Below are 18,583 nucleotides of genomic sequence, written 5' to 3'. Positions count from 1 at the left end.
CACATAACCCATAAATATATATACCAACTATACCCACAAAAATTTAAAATTAAAAAGAGTTATGTGAATGTGGTCCCTCTCTCTCTCTGCCTCAAAATATCTTAATATTTTTGGACTGTGGTTGACCGTGGGTAACTGAAACCACAGAAAGGGGAAACCCTGGATAAGGAGGACTTCTGTATTTAACTTTTGCTTTGAAACAACCTTGCTCAAGACATCACCCTCAGGTTCATTAAGCAGAAAAAGTCATTAAATCACCAGGTGTCTTGAGGGTACTTCCTTTTCCCTCAAACTGACTGTGGGATCACAGGGCCAGATCTAGGGCCAGCTCAGGAGGGCACATGGTAATGGAGTACCAAGCCAGGCGCATATGCAGTGGGGTGCTGGCAATGGTGCTGTGGGTTATTGTACCACAATGAGATGAAGCACATATCAACACAGGTAAAGCAGTCAGGAAGGTGTGGCAGCCGCCGAAGCTACTCCGTGCCCGGAAGCTGAGGAGGTCAGCTCCTTTAAGCAAGGCATTTTCTGTCTTACAAGTCCACATCTGTATCCCCAGCATTTGGTACAGAGACTGACAGTTAGCAAGTGTTCAATAACCGTTTGTTCATTAATGGAAAGAGTATAGGATCAGCTTGATATGGTGAGTGATGAAATACAAGGCACGTCCATGATGACCATCTCCCTTTTACCGACATGGAGGTGAGGGCTGAGGAAGGTGGGTCACACAGCCAGCCAGGGGTGGGGGCATAGAGGAAATCCAAGCTCCTTGGCTTCCAGCCTTACCTCCAGTGTCAGTGGGAATCAACTGGACAGCTTGAGCATTCCTGCCTACCATCCACCCCCTCTCACCACCTTCAGGAACGTGGTCCTCTCCTACCTACCCTGTCCCCACAACCCATCTGTCATGGCTAGCAGGGTGGACTTGGGAGTTCTGCCAGGCTTTTCCCTGCTCTCTGCAGCCCCATCCTGTCTCTCCTCTGAGCTTCTTCTTGAGCAGGTGTTGTTAGACTGCTTGTCTTCATCTGCCACCTGTTCTCTTCCTGAAGCCTCTCCTGTGTGTGTCTTCCTCAGTAGAATAGGAGTATCTTCTATGTCTTTGTTTCCTGCCCACACAAACTTGCCCAGTTTGGGATGTGCAACTGAGGTCTACCAGGTTTGATATCCAAATGCCTCTCTTCAGATACTAGTTCCCTCACTTGCTGCGTGACTGGACAGAGCTGTCTGAGCAGAGGCGTGAGTTTGGGATACTGTAGGGGGTGGAAGAGATGGGTTTGGTGGGATGTTGTCCCAGGGGAGGGACACCACATCACTGGGAAAGCAGGGCACGAGCAAACTGAAATGATGAGCCCGTGCTATGCAGTGATAGGGCTGGCTGTGACAACCTTTCAATGAGTAAATCTGTGTGGACAGCTGCTGGATCTCCAGGTGGAGCCACTATGTATCCTTCCAATCAGAAGACCAAATCAAACCATCCCACCAACCTACACAGGGTAGACAGAAACCTATCCCCCACCCCACTGCCACCACCAATGAATGGTAGGCTATGAGGTCTTGCTAGCAATCATTGTTACCTATTTTCTTCTTGGCTTCTTTTCCAGTAGAGAGGGAAAAGCTCAGACAGGCTGTGGAAGAGTGGTAGATCAGCTGGTAAGGCGAGTTCACCCCAATGGCAGATATGTTTGCGAGGGACTCTGGAGTAGGAGAGAGAGATTCTTCTTTAAACTGTTTACTTTTAATTTTATTAGCCAAAAATGTAACATGGATTTCTTATTCTAGTAGTATGGTGGGTCAGATACTGTAAAGTGACGCATTGTTACAAAACACCTAGATCTTGGAAGAAGGAGATTTTGCAATGCACCGGCAGAGCAATTAGGGGAAATCTTTATAGTTCCCCTCTGCTAGTGCCTCTCCTCCCCAACCCTCAAGATGCGGACCGGAACAAGGAACAGCAAGCAAGCACAAAAGGTGATATTACTCCAAGGGCAAAGGCAGATATCGGTGCTACACCAGGTTGAGAGGATAAGCCTTGGGCCAGTAAGAAGAAAATTAAGAATCATCTATTCCCCCTTACCTAAGCCACAGAAATCAGATGCTTCTTCAATAATATATCAGTCTCTTGCAGAATCACACCATCTTGTGTAGAATCATTTGATGTCTGACCACTTAAGAATTAAAATGTAGCACCCTTATGGCTAGTGGAAAATCTTGCTCATTCTTACACAAACCTCACCAAATCATTTGTTTATTCTTCCCCCAAATATAGTCATTTCACTGGTTAGGCATGAAACCATTGTTAGAAAATGTTAGGTGATTCACTCACCACAGCTCACTCAAATTCAAAAAGAAAATGGCAAACTGGACCTCCTAAGCAGATAAAGACTACAAAGATTCCACAATGGATGATAAAACACAAAAGTAATCACCTCTGCGAGTGATCCAGAAGCTGAAATTAAAACAACTTTCAGGACCTTCTAACTTGGTAGAAATGAAAAGAACTAACAATGGCCAGTAATGGTAAAGAAGGAATAAAACCCATCAACCCTGTTGGTGTAGAGAGAATCCAAATTAAGTGTGATTTCAGAAGAAGAGCTATGTATATACTGAGACCTCTGCTTTAATAATCCCTCCCCTGGGAAGTTAACCAAATACAACAGAAATAAGAAGCCACGTGCATAAAGTGCATATTATACAAATAACAAAAAGCCTGGAAACCTAAACATTTAGGTAAATGTGGAACATGAACATTACAAGGAGTCTATGCCCACTCAAACTGACAATTATTTAAAGTATACAGCCATATTGGAAAACAGTTGTACTCTGTTAAGTAAAAGAAACTAAGAAACAGAAAAACTGCAATACCCTAAAAATATATATACATACATGAGCACAGGAACCACAGAGGAAACTGCCAAGGTGAAACGTAGCTCTTATATAAAGATGGCAGGATTGTTTCCTCTTTTTTGCATTTTTATTAATAATATTGTCGTCAACTAAAAATAAAGGAGCAGTCTGGTTTTCTTCAGTGACAAGCCAGGGCTAGTAGGTATCAGGACAGGAGGGAAGACTACTTAGCACAGGAGATATTCCAGATACACAGATACAGCTTTTTTTTTTTTTTTTTTTTTTTTTTTTTTTGACAGTCTCACTCTGTCATCCAGGCTGGAGTGCAGTGGCACAATCTCAGCTCACTGCAACCTCTGCTTCCCAGGTTCAAGCGATTCTCCTGCCTCAGCCTCCCGAGTAGCTGGGACTACAGATGTGTGCCACCATGGCTGGCTAATTTTTTAATATATTTTTAGTAGAGACAGGGTTTCACCATGTTGGCCTGGCTGGTCTTGACCTCCTGGCCTCAAGCAATCCTCCTGCCTCAGCCTCCCAAAATGCTGGGATTACAGTCGTGAGCCACCACACTTGGCCTGATAACAACTTTAAAAGTTGTTAACTCTTTTAACTTTTAACCAGCTTTTGTCTACCTCACATAAGAGGATGGTCCCAAAAAAACATAATTCATGCAAAAAAAATCACCAGAGTTTGAGTCTTCTTTTTTATGCCCCAGGAGCACTATCTAAGTAAAGTCCTTTTAGGATGAATGAGTGTTTTTCCAAAAGAAATGGATCACTCTGTTTTTGTTTTGCTACTTAGATTTTTGTCTTTAAACTCTAGGCTTATTTAAAGAGAGGAGCATCTGCATCAGCAAGTGCCAACAAGACAGGAAGGCTTGCTAGGGAGTGTGATGGAGAGGGGCACTCTCAGCAATCGGCTGCTGCAGCAGGACAGCAAGATGCAGAGATCACCCAAAAGGCCCCCTGCCCCCGCCAGCTCAGCTTAACTCACTTCCCATTCTTCTCCATTAGATGAATCACAACCCACATGGGATGCCAGAAGCCACTGCGCCTCCCTCATCCTGAAAGAATGCTGAAACACTTTATGAGAAAGAGGTTAGTGGTGAGGACCATTTTCCTTTTAAAGGTGAGGAGACATGATATTTAGTTAGGAGTGGCTCAGGCAGATATGAGGCCCAAGGGTTGGGCTGGAGCTACCTTGACATCTGTCATGGGGCTCTCATGCACATGCAACAGACTACTTAGCAGCTGTGCCCCCAAATGAGGGAGATCTCTAAGCCCCAAAACAGAATGCAAGGTGCAGAGCTCTGTCTGGTGATCACCACCTGCACAAATAATTACAGCACAACTAGAGGACCTGTGGCCTCAGAGTCTAGCTGATTCTAAACAAAACAGGCACAGTGTAACTTCCCCTAAAACAGAGATCTTCATTTCATGGTAAACACTGGGGGGAAGAGTGTTTTATCACAACTTTGTATTAGAAAAGGAAGCCAAAATTTATCAAAATAACATTTGATCTTGTATTTTAAAAAATTAGTTGGTACTCTAAGAACACATTAAGTCTTACAAAACAAGTAAAAATGACTGCTGGGTGTTTTGAGGCAGTAGGGTTTCTTTCTTCCTGAATGATTGTATCACGGCAATAAAACATAAGGCCCTTCATCTTTTCCTTTTGCAAAATTATTGAAGATCTTTACTGCTTTTTATTTTTTCTCCGTGGAGTCATGGTCCTGTATTCAGTTTTCCCTTCTGTGGCAGGCAGCTAGTGCTGCTTCGCCCCATCAGGCATCAGGGGCATTGGAGGGGCATTCTGCAGCTCTCCAGCATCACTTTCATTGACTTCATGAAATCTTACCTTTTTTTCCCCAAGATCTGCAATTTTTCTATGTAATTTATTTGCACTGTATGTGTGTATTACCAGATGTTTAATCTCTGACCATCAAGGGAGCCTGACAAAGACACTGACTCAGTGGACAGGGAGAGAGGCTAAATGGGGACTGACTCTACAGGTAAGGGCAAATTGTTGGGAGATAGAATTTTTTTATGCTTCCTATAAAACCTCACATCAGTGAGTACTTTTAGGCATTCAAAATGAACACCTGTGTATTCACCAAGCTTAAGACATAAAACATTGCAGAGCAAAAACCAAATAACTTCATTTAAAAATGCATTAGGGACCCAAATAGACATTTCTCAAAAGAAGAGACACAAATGGCCAATAGTTATATGAAAAAATCGCTCAGTGTCAGTAATCATCAGAAAAATGCAAATCAAGACCACAATGAGATACCACGTTACATCTTTTAGAATGGCTATTACCAAAATGACAAAAACTAACAAGTGCTGGCAAGAGTGTGGAGAAAAGGAAACCCTTGTACGCAGCTGGTGGGAATGGAGATTGGTGCTGCTGTCATGGAAAACAGTATGGAGTTCCTCCGAAATTTAAAAATGGAACTACCATATGATCCAGCAATTCACTTCTGGGTATTTATCCAAATAAAAGAAATCAGTATTTCAAAGAGATATCTGCACTCCTATACTCATTACAGTATTATTCACAATAGCCAAGATATGGAAACCACCTAAGTGTCCATCAGAGGATAAATGGATAAAGAAAATGTCACACACACAGACACACAGACACACACACACACACACACACACACACACACACACACGATTAGGATTCAGCTATTAAAAAAGGAAATCCTGGGCTGGGCATGGTGGCTCATGCCTGTAATCCCAGCACTTTGGGAGGCCAAGGCAGACAGATCATGAGGTCAAGAGATCGAGACCATCCTGGCCAACATGGTGAAACCCTGTCTCTACTAAAAATACAAAAATTAGCTGGGTGTGGTGGCGCATGCCTGTAGTCCCAGCTACTCAGGAGGCTGAGGCGGGAGAATCGCTTGAACCTGGGAGGTAGAGGTTGCAGTGAGCCAAGATCGTGCCACTGCACTCCAGCCTGGCGACAGAGCAAGACTCCGTCTCAAAAAAAAAAAAAAAAAAAAAGTTAATCCTGCCATTTGCTACAACATGAGTGAACCTAGAATATATTATATGCTGAATGAAAAAAAGAAAAGCCGAAAAAAAAAAAAAAGACAAATCCTGTATGATCTCACGTATATGAGGAATCTAATAAAGTCAAACTCAAACTCATAGAAGCAGAGAGTGAATGGTGGTTCACAGGACTGGAGGGTGGCAGCCGGGGAGTGGGAAGATATTAGTCAAAGGGTACCAACTTTCACTTATAAGAGGAATGAGTTCTGGAGAACTAATATACAGCATGGTGACTGCAGTTAATATCACTGTATTGCACACTCAAAATTTGCTTGGGAAGTAGATTTTGTGTTCTCAACACACACACACATGCACACACACACACATGCACACACACACACACACGCACACACACACACACACGCACACACACACACACGCACAGAGAAAGAGAGAGACAGAGAGACAGAGTTCACTGGGTGAGAAAAAAGCAACAAAAAGAACATTACAGACTCAATTGCTTGCTATCTTCCAGATCCTGTTCCCCTTCTCTCTCCCCAGAGATCACTTCCTCAAATTTCCCCCTTCATGTTTTTATACTTGTGCTTTGTGTAATATACCTATGATATATTACTACTTTACATGCTTTTAAACTTTGAAAAATAATATCATCCCATAGCTTCCTCTTTTTTTCCTTAATACTATCATTGGAGATTTCTCTCTGTGAATATCTATGCTTTAGTGCCTCACTCATTTTCATGATTCATTATGTCCCACTGTCTAAATGGACCTTAATTTATATATTTTTCTCTTGTTCATAAACACTTGGATTAATTTTTGCCATTCCAAAGAATTCTGCAATAAACATTTCTTTTTTTATTTTTAATTTAAAGACAGAGTCTCACTATGTTGCCCAAGCTGGTCTTGAACTCCTGGAGTCAAGGGATCCTACTGCCTTGGCCTCCCAAAGTGCTGGGATTACAGGCATAAGCCACCATGCCTGCCTGCAATAAACATTCTTGTATGACTTCTTGAATATGTGTGTGAGCTTCCCTCGGGCTGTATGACTCAAGTGCAGCCTGTGGACTGCCACTGACCCATACAGGCCATGACCAGGCGAGCACAAAAACTGAAGGTGAGCACTGAGAGGCCTGTGCAGCAACTTGACACTGCTGTGACATTTATCGTGTGTTTAAAAGGGTCGGTCCACAACAGATTGGACATTTTAAACATAAGTATTTCACTGCACATAGCTTGAGAGCACAGCTCTAGGGAACAACCTCTAAGAGGAGCTGCTGGGTTGTGAGGTGTAGCCATCGCCCACTCAGCAGATACCACCAAACCACTCTCCACGGGAATTGCACCAATTCATCCACTCACCCGTAGCATTTGAAACCTGTTGCTCCACATCCACCTCAATTCTTAGAAATGTCAAACCTTCAAACTGGGAGTTTTGCCTTTCCATTGCATTCCTGCTGATATTGTTTGCACTTCCCACCTAAAGGCTGAAGCTCAAGTACCCACCTTTCCACAACTGTCCGCTGCTGTAGCCACTTCTCCCAGCTGTGCCGATCAGGCAGTTGAAGGCCATCTCCTTGGCATTGAGGTGGAGGAGCTGGCTGGCCTCCACAAAGCGCCTGGTGATGTCCAAGGGGTTGGCACCCACTAAAGCAATGAGAGAAACAACACATGTCCCTCCTAGCACAGGGCTAATGCTTCCAGTAAGGGACCTCTGTAAATGGCCCAGGAAAGAAGGGTAAAGTAGAGCACTATTCCTAGGGTATGCAGGGGTGAGGGAGCTACTGCGAAAGGCTCTCAAGCTCTCAGGACCTTTCAGGTGTTGCTTTGCTCTCCTCCCTCTGCCTGTCTCTCTTCCTACCCATAGGCCTGGGTACCGATGCTATTGGTTTCTGAAATGACGCAGCATCCAGAAGTCTTGATCACTGGTGCTGCTCTAGGTCCTGGCCTTGATCCTGGGATGGCACCCTCACTTTGGAAGGACCCTGGTTCTTTTTTTTTGAAATGGAGTCTCACTCTATTGCCCAGGCTGGAGTGCAGTGGCATGATCCCGGCTCACTGCAACCTCGGCCTCCTGGGTTTAAGCAATTCTCCTGCCTCGGCCTCCCGAGTAGCTGGGATTACAGGTGTGCACCACCACGCCTAGCTAATTTTTGTATTTTTAGTAGAGTCAGGGTTTCACTATATTGGCTGGGCTGGTCTCGAACTCCTGACCTTGTGATCCTCCTGCCTCGGGTTCCCAAAGTGCTGAGATTACAGAGGTGAGCCACCACGCCTGGCCTGGGACCCTGATTCTTATGACTCCCCCTCATTCTGGCTCTACTGGGCTCTGTCTGGCTACTTCCCAATCCGCCCTCCTGATTTGAAAACTTCACATGCTGGCCGGGCGCGGTGGCTCAAGCCTGTAATCCTAACACTTTGGGAGGCCGAGACGGGCGGATCACGAGGTCAGGAGATCGAGACCATCCTGGCTAACACGGTGAAACCCCGTCTCTACTAAAAAAAAAAATACAAAAAACTAGCCGGGCGAGGTGGCAGGTGCCTGTAGTCCCAGCTACTCGGGAGGCTGAGGCAGGAGAATGGCGTAAACCTGGGAGGTGGAGCTTGCAGTGAGCTGAGATCCGGCCACTATGCTCCAGCCTGGGGGACAGAGCGAGATTCTGTCTCAAAAAAAAAAAAAAAAGAAAACTTCACATGCCACCCGGACATGGGTGCTGTCTCCCCACCTCAGCATCATTCTCACAAATACTACTCCTCAGTGCCTCTGACCTCACACCATTCCTATTGCTAACCTTCAAATCTGGACTCTGCAAAGGTGGGGCAATGGCAGGAAAAATGGGAGAACAGGGAGGAGTGAGAGGATGATTCCAGGAGCTGCAGAGGGAAGGCATCCAATTCCTACAGCATACCCACGGTTGCCACCTGTTCCCAGCATGTGCCTCTGAGATGCCTGTCTGTAGTGGGTGTGGTGGGCACATACACAAACATCTGGGGCTTACCCGACATAGACTCCACCATGGCCTTCATCTTCAGTTTGAGGAGCTCCGTCAGCAGGTGGATGGACTGCTGCTGAAACCTGTTCAGGGTCTCCTGCTGGGCGCGCTCCTGACGGGCCATGGTGGGAGTGAGGGTGGAGCGCTTGGCAGTGGTTGCCAGCAGCACTGGATATGGTGGTGCTGGTGGTGGTGGAGGTAGTGGCTTCTTCAGTGTGGGGACCTGCACAAAGGTGGGTTCCATGAGCACCACCAGGGGGGCTCCAAAGCTGACCTCCAGGCCCAAGATGTCGGACGGGGTAGGCACTGAAGGGTCACTGATGAGCTCTTCCCAAGTGAACTCAAAGATGTTTCTGATGCCCTTTGGTATAGAAATGCCTGCATTCTGGCAGATCATGAGGAGTTTGGAGATGCGGGCCAGTAGCTTGGGGGCCATGGCTGTGTACTGCTGGTATAATTCTAGGTTACTCTTGATGTAACTCATGAGAGGGACCTTCAGCTATAAAGAGAGCTCTCTGAGAGGTGACTGAGAGCAAAAGTTCTTCCCTATGGTGAAGGCTTGGAGATGGACAGAATGGATGTGCTGAAATGACCCTTACAGGTCATTGAGCCAGTGGTTCCTATCCGGAAAGGACAAGAAAAGAGTTAGTCACTCTTCCCATAGTAGGGCAAGAGGATGTCCCCCTCCCTTACCTACCCAGAGACACCATCAGAGAGACCAATGTTAATGAGTCACTTTGGGAAGGGTCTGGTGATAAGTATGGTTCCAGGAAAGCTTCAAGGACAGTCACACAAACTGGGTATAGGACCCTGGGGGGCTGGAGGAATGGAAAGGCTGGGGAAGAGAGAAAGGTCCCATTGCACCTTTTGTAGTTAGAGATCCGAGGGTGGAAGATCTGCTTGTGGTCAATCAATAAGAACCTGCAAGAACAAAAAGATGTTTCACTGGTTCTCTTTGGAAGCGAGGGATGCAGAAGCTCCTGGTTGCAATGCCAAGTTAGGCTTGGAATTATCCAACACGTACATCTGAGGGCAGACAGGAAAGAATGAGAACAATGCATTTTCTAAGCTCAATCACTAATATAATTTGCCAGATTTCATCAAATCCAAGACATTCATGATCAAAGGATGCACCATCTTATAAGAAAAAAATGAATGTAACCTGCCATTGACTGTAAGACATACCACAATTTCAGAGATGTTCAAGTTGGAAAATACGTGCCTGAAAATCAATGGACTATAATAAATATTTTTCCACTTTAATACTACAGTAGTGTTTACCCTGACATATTTCTACATTGTGTTTTATTTTTACCTTCTTAACTTATATGAAAAATAGACCACTGGTTGAAGAGAGGAAGCATAAAGAACAATTTAATGAGCAAAAAAAAAAAAAAAAAAAAAAAGGCTAGAAAAACCTGTAAATACACTGGCAGAGTTTTGTAACCAGATACCGAAAGTTTCATCTTTCTGATCAAAATGAACCTGACAGCAGTCTTTAGTAATATATCAAATTAAAACTAGTCACATCTTATGCTACGCAAAAATGATTTGTTTCTTGTAATTCCCAAGGGACTTTATGAGCGTGTGAGCCTTTGTGAAAGACTCAAGAATCCAGAGCACATAGCAAAGGTCAACCCGAGGGAGACTTAGAGGAGGAGGGGTGGGGAGGTCTGTCCCCTTTGCTGATGGCCATCTTTAGCACCTTGATGCAGAGTTAGTGAGTTGTTCCTGTTGTCCAACTCCAACAACCCTAACCAGTCCACTTACCACGAAGGGCTGCTGGCCCAAGGCTTCTGACCACACTTGTCAGTGAGTGCAGCTGTCCAACCATCTCTTCGACCACCTTTTATCCTGACAACCACTCCAGCCGACACACCTATGTCTTCTTTTCCACTAGACAATGCTCCCTTTCCCTTTTCAAACTCTGTCCCCCCCGGAGCCACCCCAAGTTCGCCATTCCAGGACAGCCTGCCTGGTGCCCACCTTCCGTGTTTACAGGATAGGCTCAGGGCCATGAACTCGTGTGTCAACCCAGTGGTGAGAAGGCTATCATCTTTCTTGTTTTTCTGAGGAATCAGAGCTCTTGGTCAGGAGTCACCATCTGCAGACTCCTGGCACGGAGGCCTTTCCAAACACCACATTACTTTTTCATGGTCTCTGACCTGCCTCTGTCCATCTATCAGTAACAAAATCTCCAAGGAACATGAGCCCCAAAGAGCAAACCCTTCTAGCATGCTGCTATTTTGCAGATACAGTGGCTTCCTACGCCTATTTGTTGACCCCCTGACATCTCCATTCCTCAGCTTTGCAGACTGGGAAAAAGAGGCTTTGTTTTTGAAATTATAAGTCCACAGGACAAAGAAACCACTCAGAATTCCAGTCATCTGGGCAACCAGCCAGAGGGATCCGACCCTGACAGTGCAGGGCAGAGTTTTCCTTTTTTTAAAGTCAGGACTCAAATGAGAAGAAGGAGATAACTAATACAAATCTTGAAATATCAACTGGTTTGGGAAATTTGTCCCCCCTGCCTCCTGCCACCAGTTCCTTTGTTTTTGGAGGTTAATTTTGAAGATATATCTTACAGATAAAAGCTGAATTTTCGAACAGCTTTATTCAGATAGAATTCACATACAATCCACCCTTTTAAACGTGTGTACAATGGTTTTTAGTATATTCAGAGTTGTACAACCACTACTATCTAATTTTAGAACATTTTATTGCCCCCACACAAAACCCATCATCAGTCACTCCATTTCCCCTCACCCTCAGGCAACCATTCATCTAGTTTCTGTCTCTATGGATTTGCCTGTTCTGGACATTTCATAAGAATAGGATCATCGACTCTGGTTTTTTGTGACTGTCTTCTTTCACTTGCTGTAATGTTTTTGAAATTCATCCATGTTATATAGCATGTATCAGTACTTTAATCCTTTTAATGGCAGAATAATAGTCCACTGTATGGATATACCACAATTTGTTGATCTACTCATTTGTTAATGGGCATTTTGGTTATTTTTATTTTTTGGCTTTTATGAATAGTGCTATGAATATGCATACATAAGCTTTTGTGTGGGTGTATGTTTTCATTCTCTTGCATATGTATACCGAAAAGTGGGATTGCTGGGTCATAGGGTAAGTCAGTATTTAACTTTGTGAGGGCCTGCCAGACTGCTGCATCATTTCACAGTCCCACCAGTGGCTTTATAAGAATTCAATTTCTCGGGCCGGGCGCGGTGGCTCAAGCCTGTAATCCCAGCACTTTGGGAGGCCGAGAAGGGCGGATCACAAGGTCAGGAGATCGAGACCATCCTGGCTAACACGGTGAAACCCCGTCTCTACTAAAAAATACAAAAAACTAGCCCGGCGAGGTGGCAGGTGCCTGTAGTCCCAGCTACTCAGGAGGCTGAGGCAGGAGAATGGCGTAAACCTGGGAGGCAGAGCTTGCAGTGAGCTGAGATCCTGCCACTGCACCCCAGCCTGGGCAACACAGTGAGATTCCATCTCACAAAAAAAAAAAAAAAAAGAATTCAATTTCTCTTTGCCAGCACTTGTTATTACGTCTTTTTGACTCCAGTGCTATCTTCGTAGATGTGAAATTATGTCTCATTGTGGTTCTGATTTCTATTTCCCTAATGACTAATTTGTATTTCCCTAAGCATCTTTTCATATGCTTATCGGCCATTTTATATCTTTTTCTGAGAAATGTGTATTCAGATCTAAAATCTGTTTTAAAAAGCAGTGTCATTTTAAATTAAATGTGGAGATAACCTATGTTTATTCCGTATATTTACATCTCTTCAAAACTCAGCTAGAGGTGACCATGTGACTACATCCTGACCTGAGATACAGATGAAGCTCCTGGGTAAAGGACCCTGAGAAATCTGTTTGAAGGAGGCTGCCTTCAGGGAAAGAACATTTTTTTTTTTTTTTTTTTTTTTTTTTTTTTTTTACGAGCTGACCTCTCTAGTCCTTCTTGCCTGAAATGGATAAGATGACTGCAGCTCCAGCAACCGTTTTGAGCCACAAGGTTACCCTGAAGAGGGAAACCTCGCATTAAAAATGGCCAAGTTGCGCGGCAGAACCTGGGCTCCTGATGACATTGTGGCACCCATGCCAGCACTTAACCATCCACCTCCAAGCTTTTCCCACATGCAAATGAACCTCTAATGCCTTTAAGCCACTTTATTCAGCTCTCTATTCTGGCCATTGAAAGTGATTCCCGACTGACCCCCAGCCATGTTAGATCATCACTCCTTCCTTTTCCATTTATCCAGTTTCTATTTTGTCATTCATTTTTCCATCACTGAGACCTGGATCTTGACCTCAAGTAGCTCAGCAGCTACCAGGCAGGGCTGACTTACAAAATCGACTTACGTGATAAGGGTCACGCTACAGAAAAATGTACAAAGGCCATGAAAACAAAACAAAAAAAAAGGAAAGAATTGGCACTAGACGGTGTTCTAAAAGATGAGTAAGAAGTTGCCAGGCAGATAGGAAGAGACAGGCATTCTAGGAAGAAGGAACAGCACCTACCAAGAGATGATGACACTGGAAGCATGGTGGGCTCCAAAGACTGCATGTACCTCGGTATGGCTGGGGTGTGGGGGGATCTGTGGGAGAGTAGCAGATGAAACTTGGAAAGTGGTCTAGAATCAGATCTTGCAGGGCCTTGTATATCATTCCCAAGAATTTGCATCGGCTATATAATCAAATACTCCATGCAAATACTGAAATGTATTGTCTTTAATGGCTAATTGTGTCCCATATGGTATCATCTCTGCAATTGGAGGGCAGGGGCCATGTCTTCTCTTTTATAATCTCTACAATGCTCAGCCCAGTGTTGCTACATGCCAGAAATGGAAAAATATCTGTGGTATTAAAGTCAGCCACATAGCCTAAGGGACCCACGCAGATGGCTATAAACAAAGCTTCAAGATGCAATTCCCACAAAGAAATAAAATGTATAAGAAATTTATAGGCCGGGCGCGGTGGCTCAAGCCTGTAATCCCAGCACTTTGGGAGGCCGAGGCGGGCGGATCACAAGGTCAGGAGATCGAGACCACAGTGAAACCCCGTCTCTACTAAAAATACAAAAAATTAGCCGGGCGTGGTGGCGGGCGCCTGTAGTCCCAGCTACTCAGGAGGCTGAGGCAGGAGAATGGCGGGAACCCGGGAGGCGGAGCTTGCAGTGAGCCGAGATCGCGCCACTGCACTCCAGCCTGGGCAACAGCGTGAGACTCCGTCTCAAAAAAAAAAAAAAAAAAAAAAAAAAAAGAAATTTATAAAAGATATGAGGGATGACCATGGACGCAGCACCTTCTTCAGTCAACAATATGCTGCATGTCTCCGCTGTTTCCAGTCAGCTTCTGGGACAGGGATGGGGAAGGCATGGGCCCTCCTCTCGAGGGCTCACAGTAGAGAGGGGAGACACACACACAGAAGGCTACAGTAAGTCAGAGTGCTCTCTGCAAGGCGGAATGGAAACCCAGAGACGGAAGTGTCACTGGAAGGCCTAGAGTTAAGGTTCTCACATCACATGAATGTGTGTTCAGGCGATGTGACCTTGAACCCAGCCTTTGATCTGTGTGATGTTCCCAATGACCACATGTGACACTAGTCCCCACCTTCAAGGACTGTGAGGATTAGGGAGGTGGTGTGTGTGAAGGGCCAGCACACACACAGCACAGAGTTGAGTGATCAGTAAATGTTAAGTAGAAAAAAGGTCATTATTTGAAGTGGTCAAAGGTTGTATTCCAGGTGATGGGCACAGCTCTTGTATGGGCTGAAGGCTCCAAACAGCCCTGACAAGTTTGGGGAACAGCAAGGAACTGGAGGCTGCTACAGGGTACTGTAGAGGTGATGAGGGTAGGACCAGGTGAGAGGAGCCTGAGCTTGATCTTGTAGCTGATGGGAAACTACTGAAGTTGGCAAACAAAGGAGGCATCTGCATTGTAGAGTGCTCCTTCCGCTGCTGGCAGCATGGAGGGAAGTACGGTGGGGGTGAGTGCGAGATGGACAGCTGCTGCTAGGGGTTAGCCAAGGACGTGAGCTGCACCCACAGCACACTTACTTCTGCCTACAATCAAAAAGGATGTTCAGGCCAGGCATGGTGGCTCACTCCTGTAATCTCAGCACTTTGGGAGGCCAAGGTGGGCAGACCACCTAAGGTCAAGAGTTCAAGATCAGCCTGGCCAACATAGGTGAAACTCTGTCTCCAGTAAAAATACAAAAAGTAGCTGGGTGTGCTGGTGTGCACCTGTAATCTCAGCTACTCAGGAGGCTGAGGCGGGAGAATTGCCTGAACCCGGGAGGCAGAGGTTGCAGTGAGTCAAGATCGTGCCATTGCACTCCAGCCTGGGCAACGGGAACGAAACCCCATCTAAAAAAAAAAAAAAAAAAACATTTCTAGTCCTAGGAGTACCTGGAAGGGTATAAAAAGGCATAGACCCAGCAAACTGCCAAGGGTACATGGTGGCGCAAAAGCAGGAAAAGGGAAGTTCTGAATGAGCTTCAGGAAAATCAAGGGTACTCAATCAGAAGGCAGCTGAAGGGAAATGGGCATAGATTTAAAAGCAGAGAGATGGCATACCGCCACCCCTTTATGGGCACTGATCCAGAACACATTTTTCGGTCAAAGCATACACAGCTGTATACTTAAGAAAATCAAACTAAGCCTCCTCAGGTTATCTGGTCGTGGCGTTCTCTGCTATTTTCTCTAGTTTCTGGCTTTCTGATTTTAATCAGAAATACTTCTGATAAGGGCAGCGAGTCCAGATGTCAGCGCGTGACTGCAATTTGTGAGCAGGCATGGCTTTAGGCTAGGACAGGTCTGAGAATCAGCCCTCATTAGATGCATAAAACAAATGGAGGTGGGCCTAGGAAAATGAATAGATGTTGTTCTCTGTACTGTTAAGCATATAAAACAGCATTCTGGACAGATGCTTGAATTCTCTTGGCAGAGAGAAGGAAAGAAGGGCTCGGCTAGAGAGAAGTGGATCTTAGGGTGAGCAGGGTCGGGGCCACTGCACATAAGGTTGAGCTTAACTTCATGCAAAGCCAAGGTTTAATGTGACACTGGAATCTCATGGTGGCCATCCTGGAGTGGATTCACAAGGAGATTCACTGTGGTATCAAAGGGCCCTTACTGTGATGGGTCTCCTGACAAGACCCATCAAGAAACATAAAATCGACCATCTCTTTGACCCAGTGATCCCGCTAATGAAAGTGGCACCCCAGGGGACAGTTAGAAAACTGGGGGAGGAGTGTGGGGGAAGGTATCTATATAAAGACCTATGTTTGTTAAATCGTACTAAAAGATGCTTATAGCCACTTCATTCCCTATAGTGAAATAATGATGTACGTTAAGCTGATGAACTATTAGGCAACAACTAAAAATAACAAGGAAGCTCAGTTTTAGAAATGTTAAAGAAGAACCAAATGGTGTGTATACACTGATTACACATTCCATGAAAACCTGTACAGATCATAAGTTGAACACAGAGATACAAAGCCTTTTAAGGAAAAGGTAATTCTTTTTGGAAAAACAGTAAAACCTGGGTTCCCAGCAAAGACAGTGGCACAGTTACCAGACTACTTGCAACCTGGGAGACCTGCACTGGGAACAGGGCCCACTCTTGTATTTTTTGGTTTTCAAAAACTGTGAACTATGGCTGTGTGTGGAGAGGGTGGTGTGGGGTGGGGTGAGGGGAAGTGGACACTCTGTTCAACCTCAGGGAATAATGACCAAAAAAAAAAAAAAAAGGCGGGGGTAGGTGGAGGGGAAGGAATGCAGTACACAACAGAGAAAATGCTTAAAACCTGGCCAAACTGTTACCAAGCATGTGAGCTTTGAGTTAGGGAGAATGTGGCAATTAGAAATGTAGTGGAGGGCCGGGCATGGTGGCTCACACCTGTAATCCCAGCACTTTGGGAGGACGAGGCGGGCAGATCATCTGAGGTCAGGAGTTCGAGATCAGCCTGGCCAGCATGAGTGAAACCCCATTTCTACTAAAAATACAAAAGTTAGCTGGATGTGGTGGTATACATGCCGGTAATCCCAACTACTTGGGAGGCTGAGGCAGGAGAATTGCTTGAACCTGGGGAGAGGAGGTTGCAGTGAGTTGAGATTGTGCCAGTGCACTCCAGCCTGGGCAGCAGAGTAAGACTCCATCTCAGAAAAAAAAATAAAAAAAAATTAAAAAAAAAAACAAAAGAAATACAGTGGAGAAAGAAGATGTTTCAATTGAGGGCAGAAGAGATGCAATATTTCTGGCTACTTCTACCACTGGACAAATGCTCACTTACTATGTATGAGTGACTATATAGATGCAGCCTGGGATTTATTAAGAAACACCATAACAAAACATCAATAGGCCAAGATGACAGGTTTTCACTACAACACCTTACTTCCTTTGAACATTTGGATTTTCTAGCTTTCCTAGACAATGAGCTACACCAATCACACCATCCCTGGCCTCTTGCCCCCAGTACACACACCTTAAACATGAAGATAATGTCCACAGCCCACCGGGGCAAAACACCTGACCCAGCCAGCTAACGGGGCGGTCAGGCAGGATGACTGCGGTAGTTTCGTCTACTCTCATCTTTTCAGTGGGTCAATGAATTCCTTTCAATTATCATCACTTACCTTAGCCATGTAGTTTTTTACACGAACTGCTTGCCAAATAACCGACTTAGCTCAATTTACTGACTTAAAAGGACACAGTATGGCATGGGCAACTCCAGGTTGTGTTAACTGTGAAGACCAGTACCCATCCCCGTTCCAAATTCTAAACTCAACTACCTCATCTGCATGTCACAACAAGGTCAGCTGTAAACCTCCCTGAGGGCTGCACTTGAGCTTTCACTGGGAATAAACGGCCCCACAAGTCTGGTAAATGTATGGCTAAACGCAGCAGGAATCTCATGTATATGGATCTGAATGTTCTCCTTTGGGAATTCTGCAGCAAACAAAATGATTTATTGAGCCAATTCAAACGAACTCTATCAAAACACACAAAGGCCTGGAGGAGAGATTACAATGAAAGTAAGTAATTCCGGGCAATTTTTGATCTAAAGCATTTTGCTTAGCTCAACAAAGGCACGAATGAGGTGTGGTCATGTTTTTCTATAGGAGGTTTTGCCACTACTTGCTCCCAAGTTAAACATGGCCACAGAGTACTGTGAATGTTTAATGTCTGCCTGGGAGAAATGTATTGGCCAATACTTTAGTTACTAATGGGAGGATTATGTCTAGTCGGACCAGGAAGCGTGTAAAAGCAGATCACTTGGAGCCGCTGTGTCCAGGACAGCAGCACTAGATGCACGGACCCTTTGAGCATCTGAAACGCATGGACCCTTTGAGCATCTGAAACGAGGTTAGCATGACTAAGGAACTGGGTTTTATTTTTTCAAACTTGATATTCAATTCAGTTACTGAAAAACTTTACTATGTTTAAGTATCTTTGGAACAACTTGGATATGAATTTGTGTTTTTCAACTGCACATTTTATAAAACCTAAATACAGATCAAGTATTCCTGATGAAAAGTTAGCATCCAAATTGAGATATGCTATAACTGGATACACAGTGAGTTCTGAATTCTTAGCGTGAAAAAGAATAATTTCAGATCTCACTAATAATTTGCATATATTGAGTACATGTTGGAATATTTTGGATATGGTGAGTTAAAAATAATTTCACTTTTTAAATATGGTTGCTAGA

At 44.7% G+C, this 18,583-nt stretch overlaps 1 protein-coding gene across 3 annotated transcripts in view; it reads right to left on the bottom strand.

Annotated features, from left to right (window-relative positions):
* The window catches only part of C2H3orf20 (chromosome 2 C3orf20 homolog), a 95,003-nt gene extending 77,384 nt beyond the window's left edge, over positions 1-17,619 (bottom strand). The window contains exons 1-5 of one of the 3 annotated variants that reach the window (XM_015130184.3): positions 17,508-17,619; positions 9,722-9,883; positions 8,864-9,477; positions 7,371-7,511; positions 1,575-1,694 (exon numbers count right to left, since the gene is read on the bottom strand). In XM_015130184.3, coding sequence (XP_014985670.1) covers positions 1,575-1,694; positions 7,371-7,511; positions 8,864-9,341 — 739 coding nt within the window. In that variant the 5' untranslated portion in view covers positions 9,342-9,477; positions 9,722-9,883; positions 17,508-17,619. The remainder of the gene's footprint in view (positions 1-1,574; positions 1,695-7,370; positions 7,512-8,863; positions 9,478-9,721; positions 9,884-17,507) is intronic. The other 2 variants (XM_015130188.3, XM_015130186.3) reach the window with 2 other exon arrangements.
* Positions 17,620-18,583: the final 964 nt, after the last annotated feature.

Source organism: Macaca mulatta, chromosome 2 (genome assembly GCF_049350105.2).
Source record: "Macaca mulatta isolate MMU2019108-1 chromosome 2, T2T-MMU8v2.0, whole genome shotgun sequence".
Classification (NCBI taxonomy): domain Eukaryota; kingdom Metazoa; phylum Chordata; class Mammalia; order Primates; family Cercopithecidae; genus Macaca; species Macaca mulatta.
This window is presented reverse-complemented; position numbering and strand designations above follow the sequence as displayed.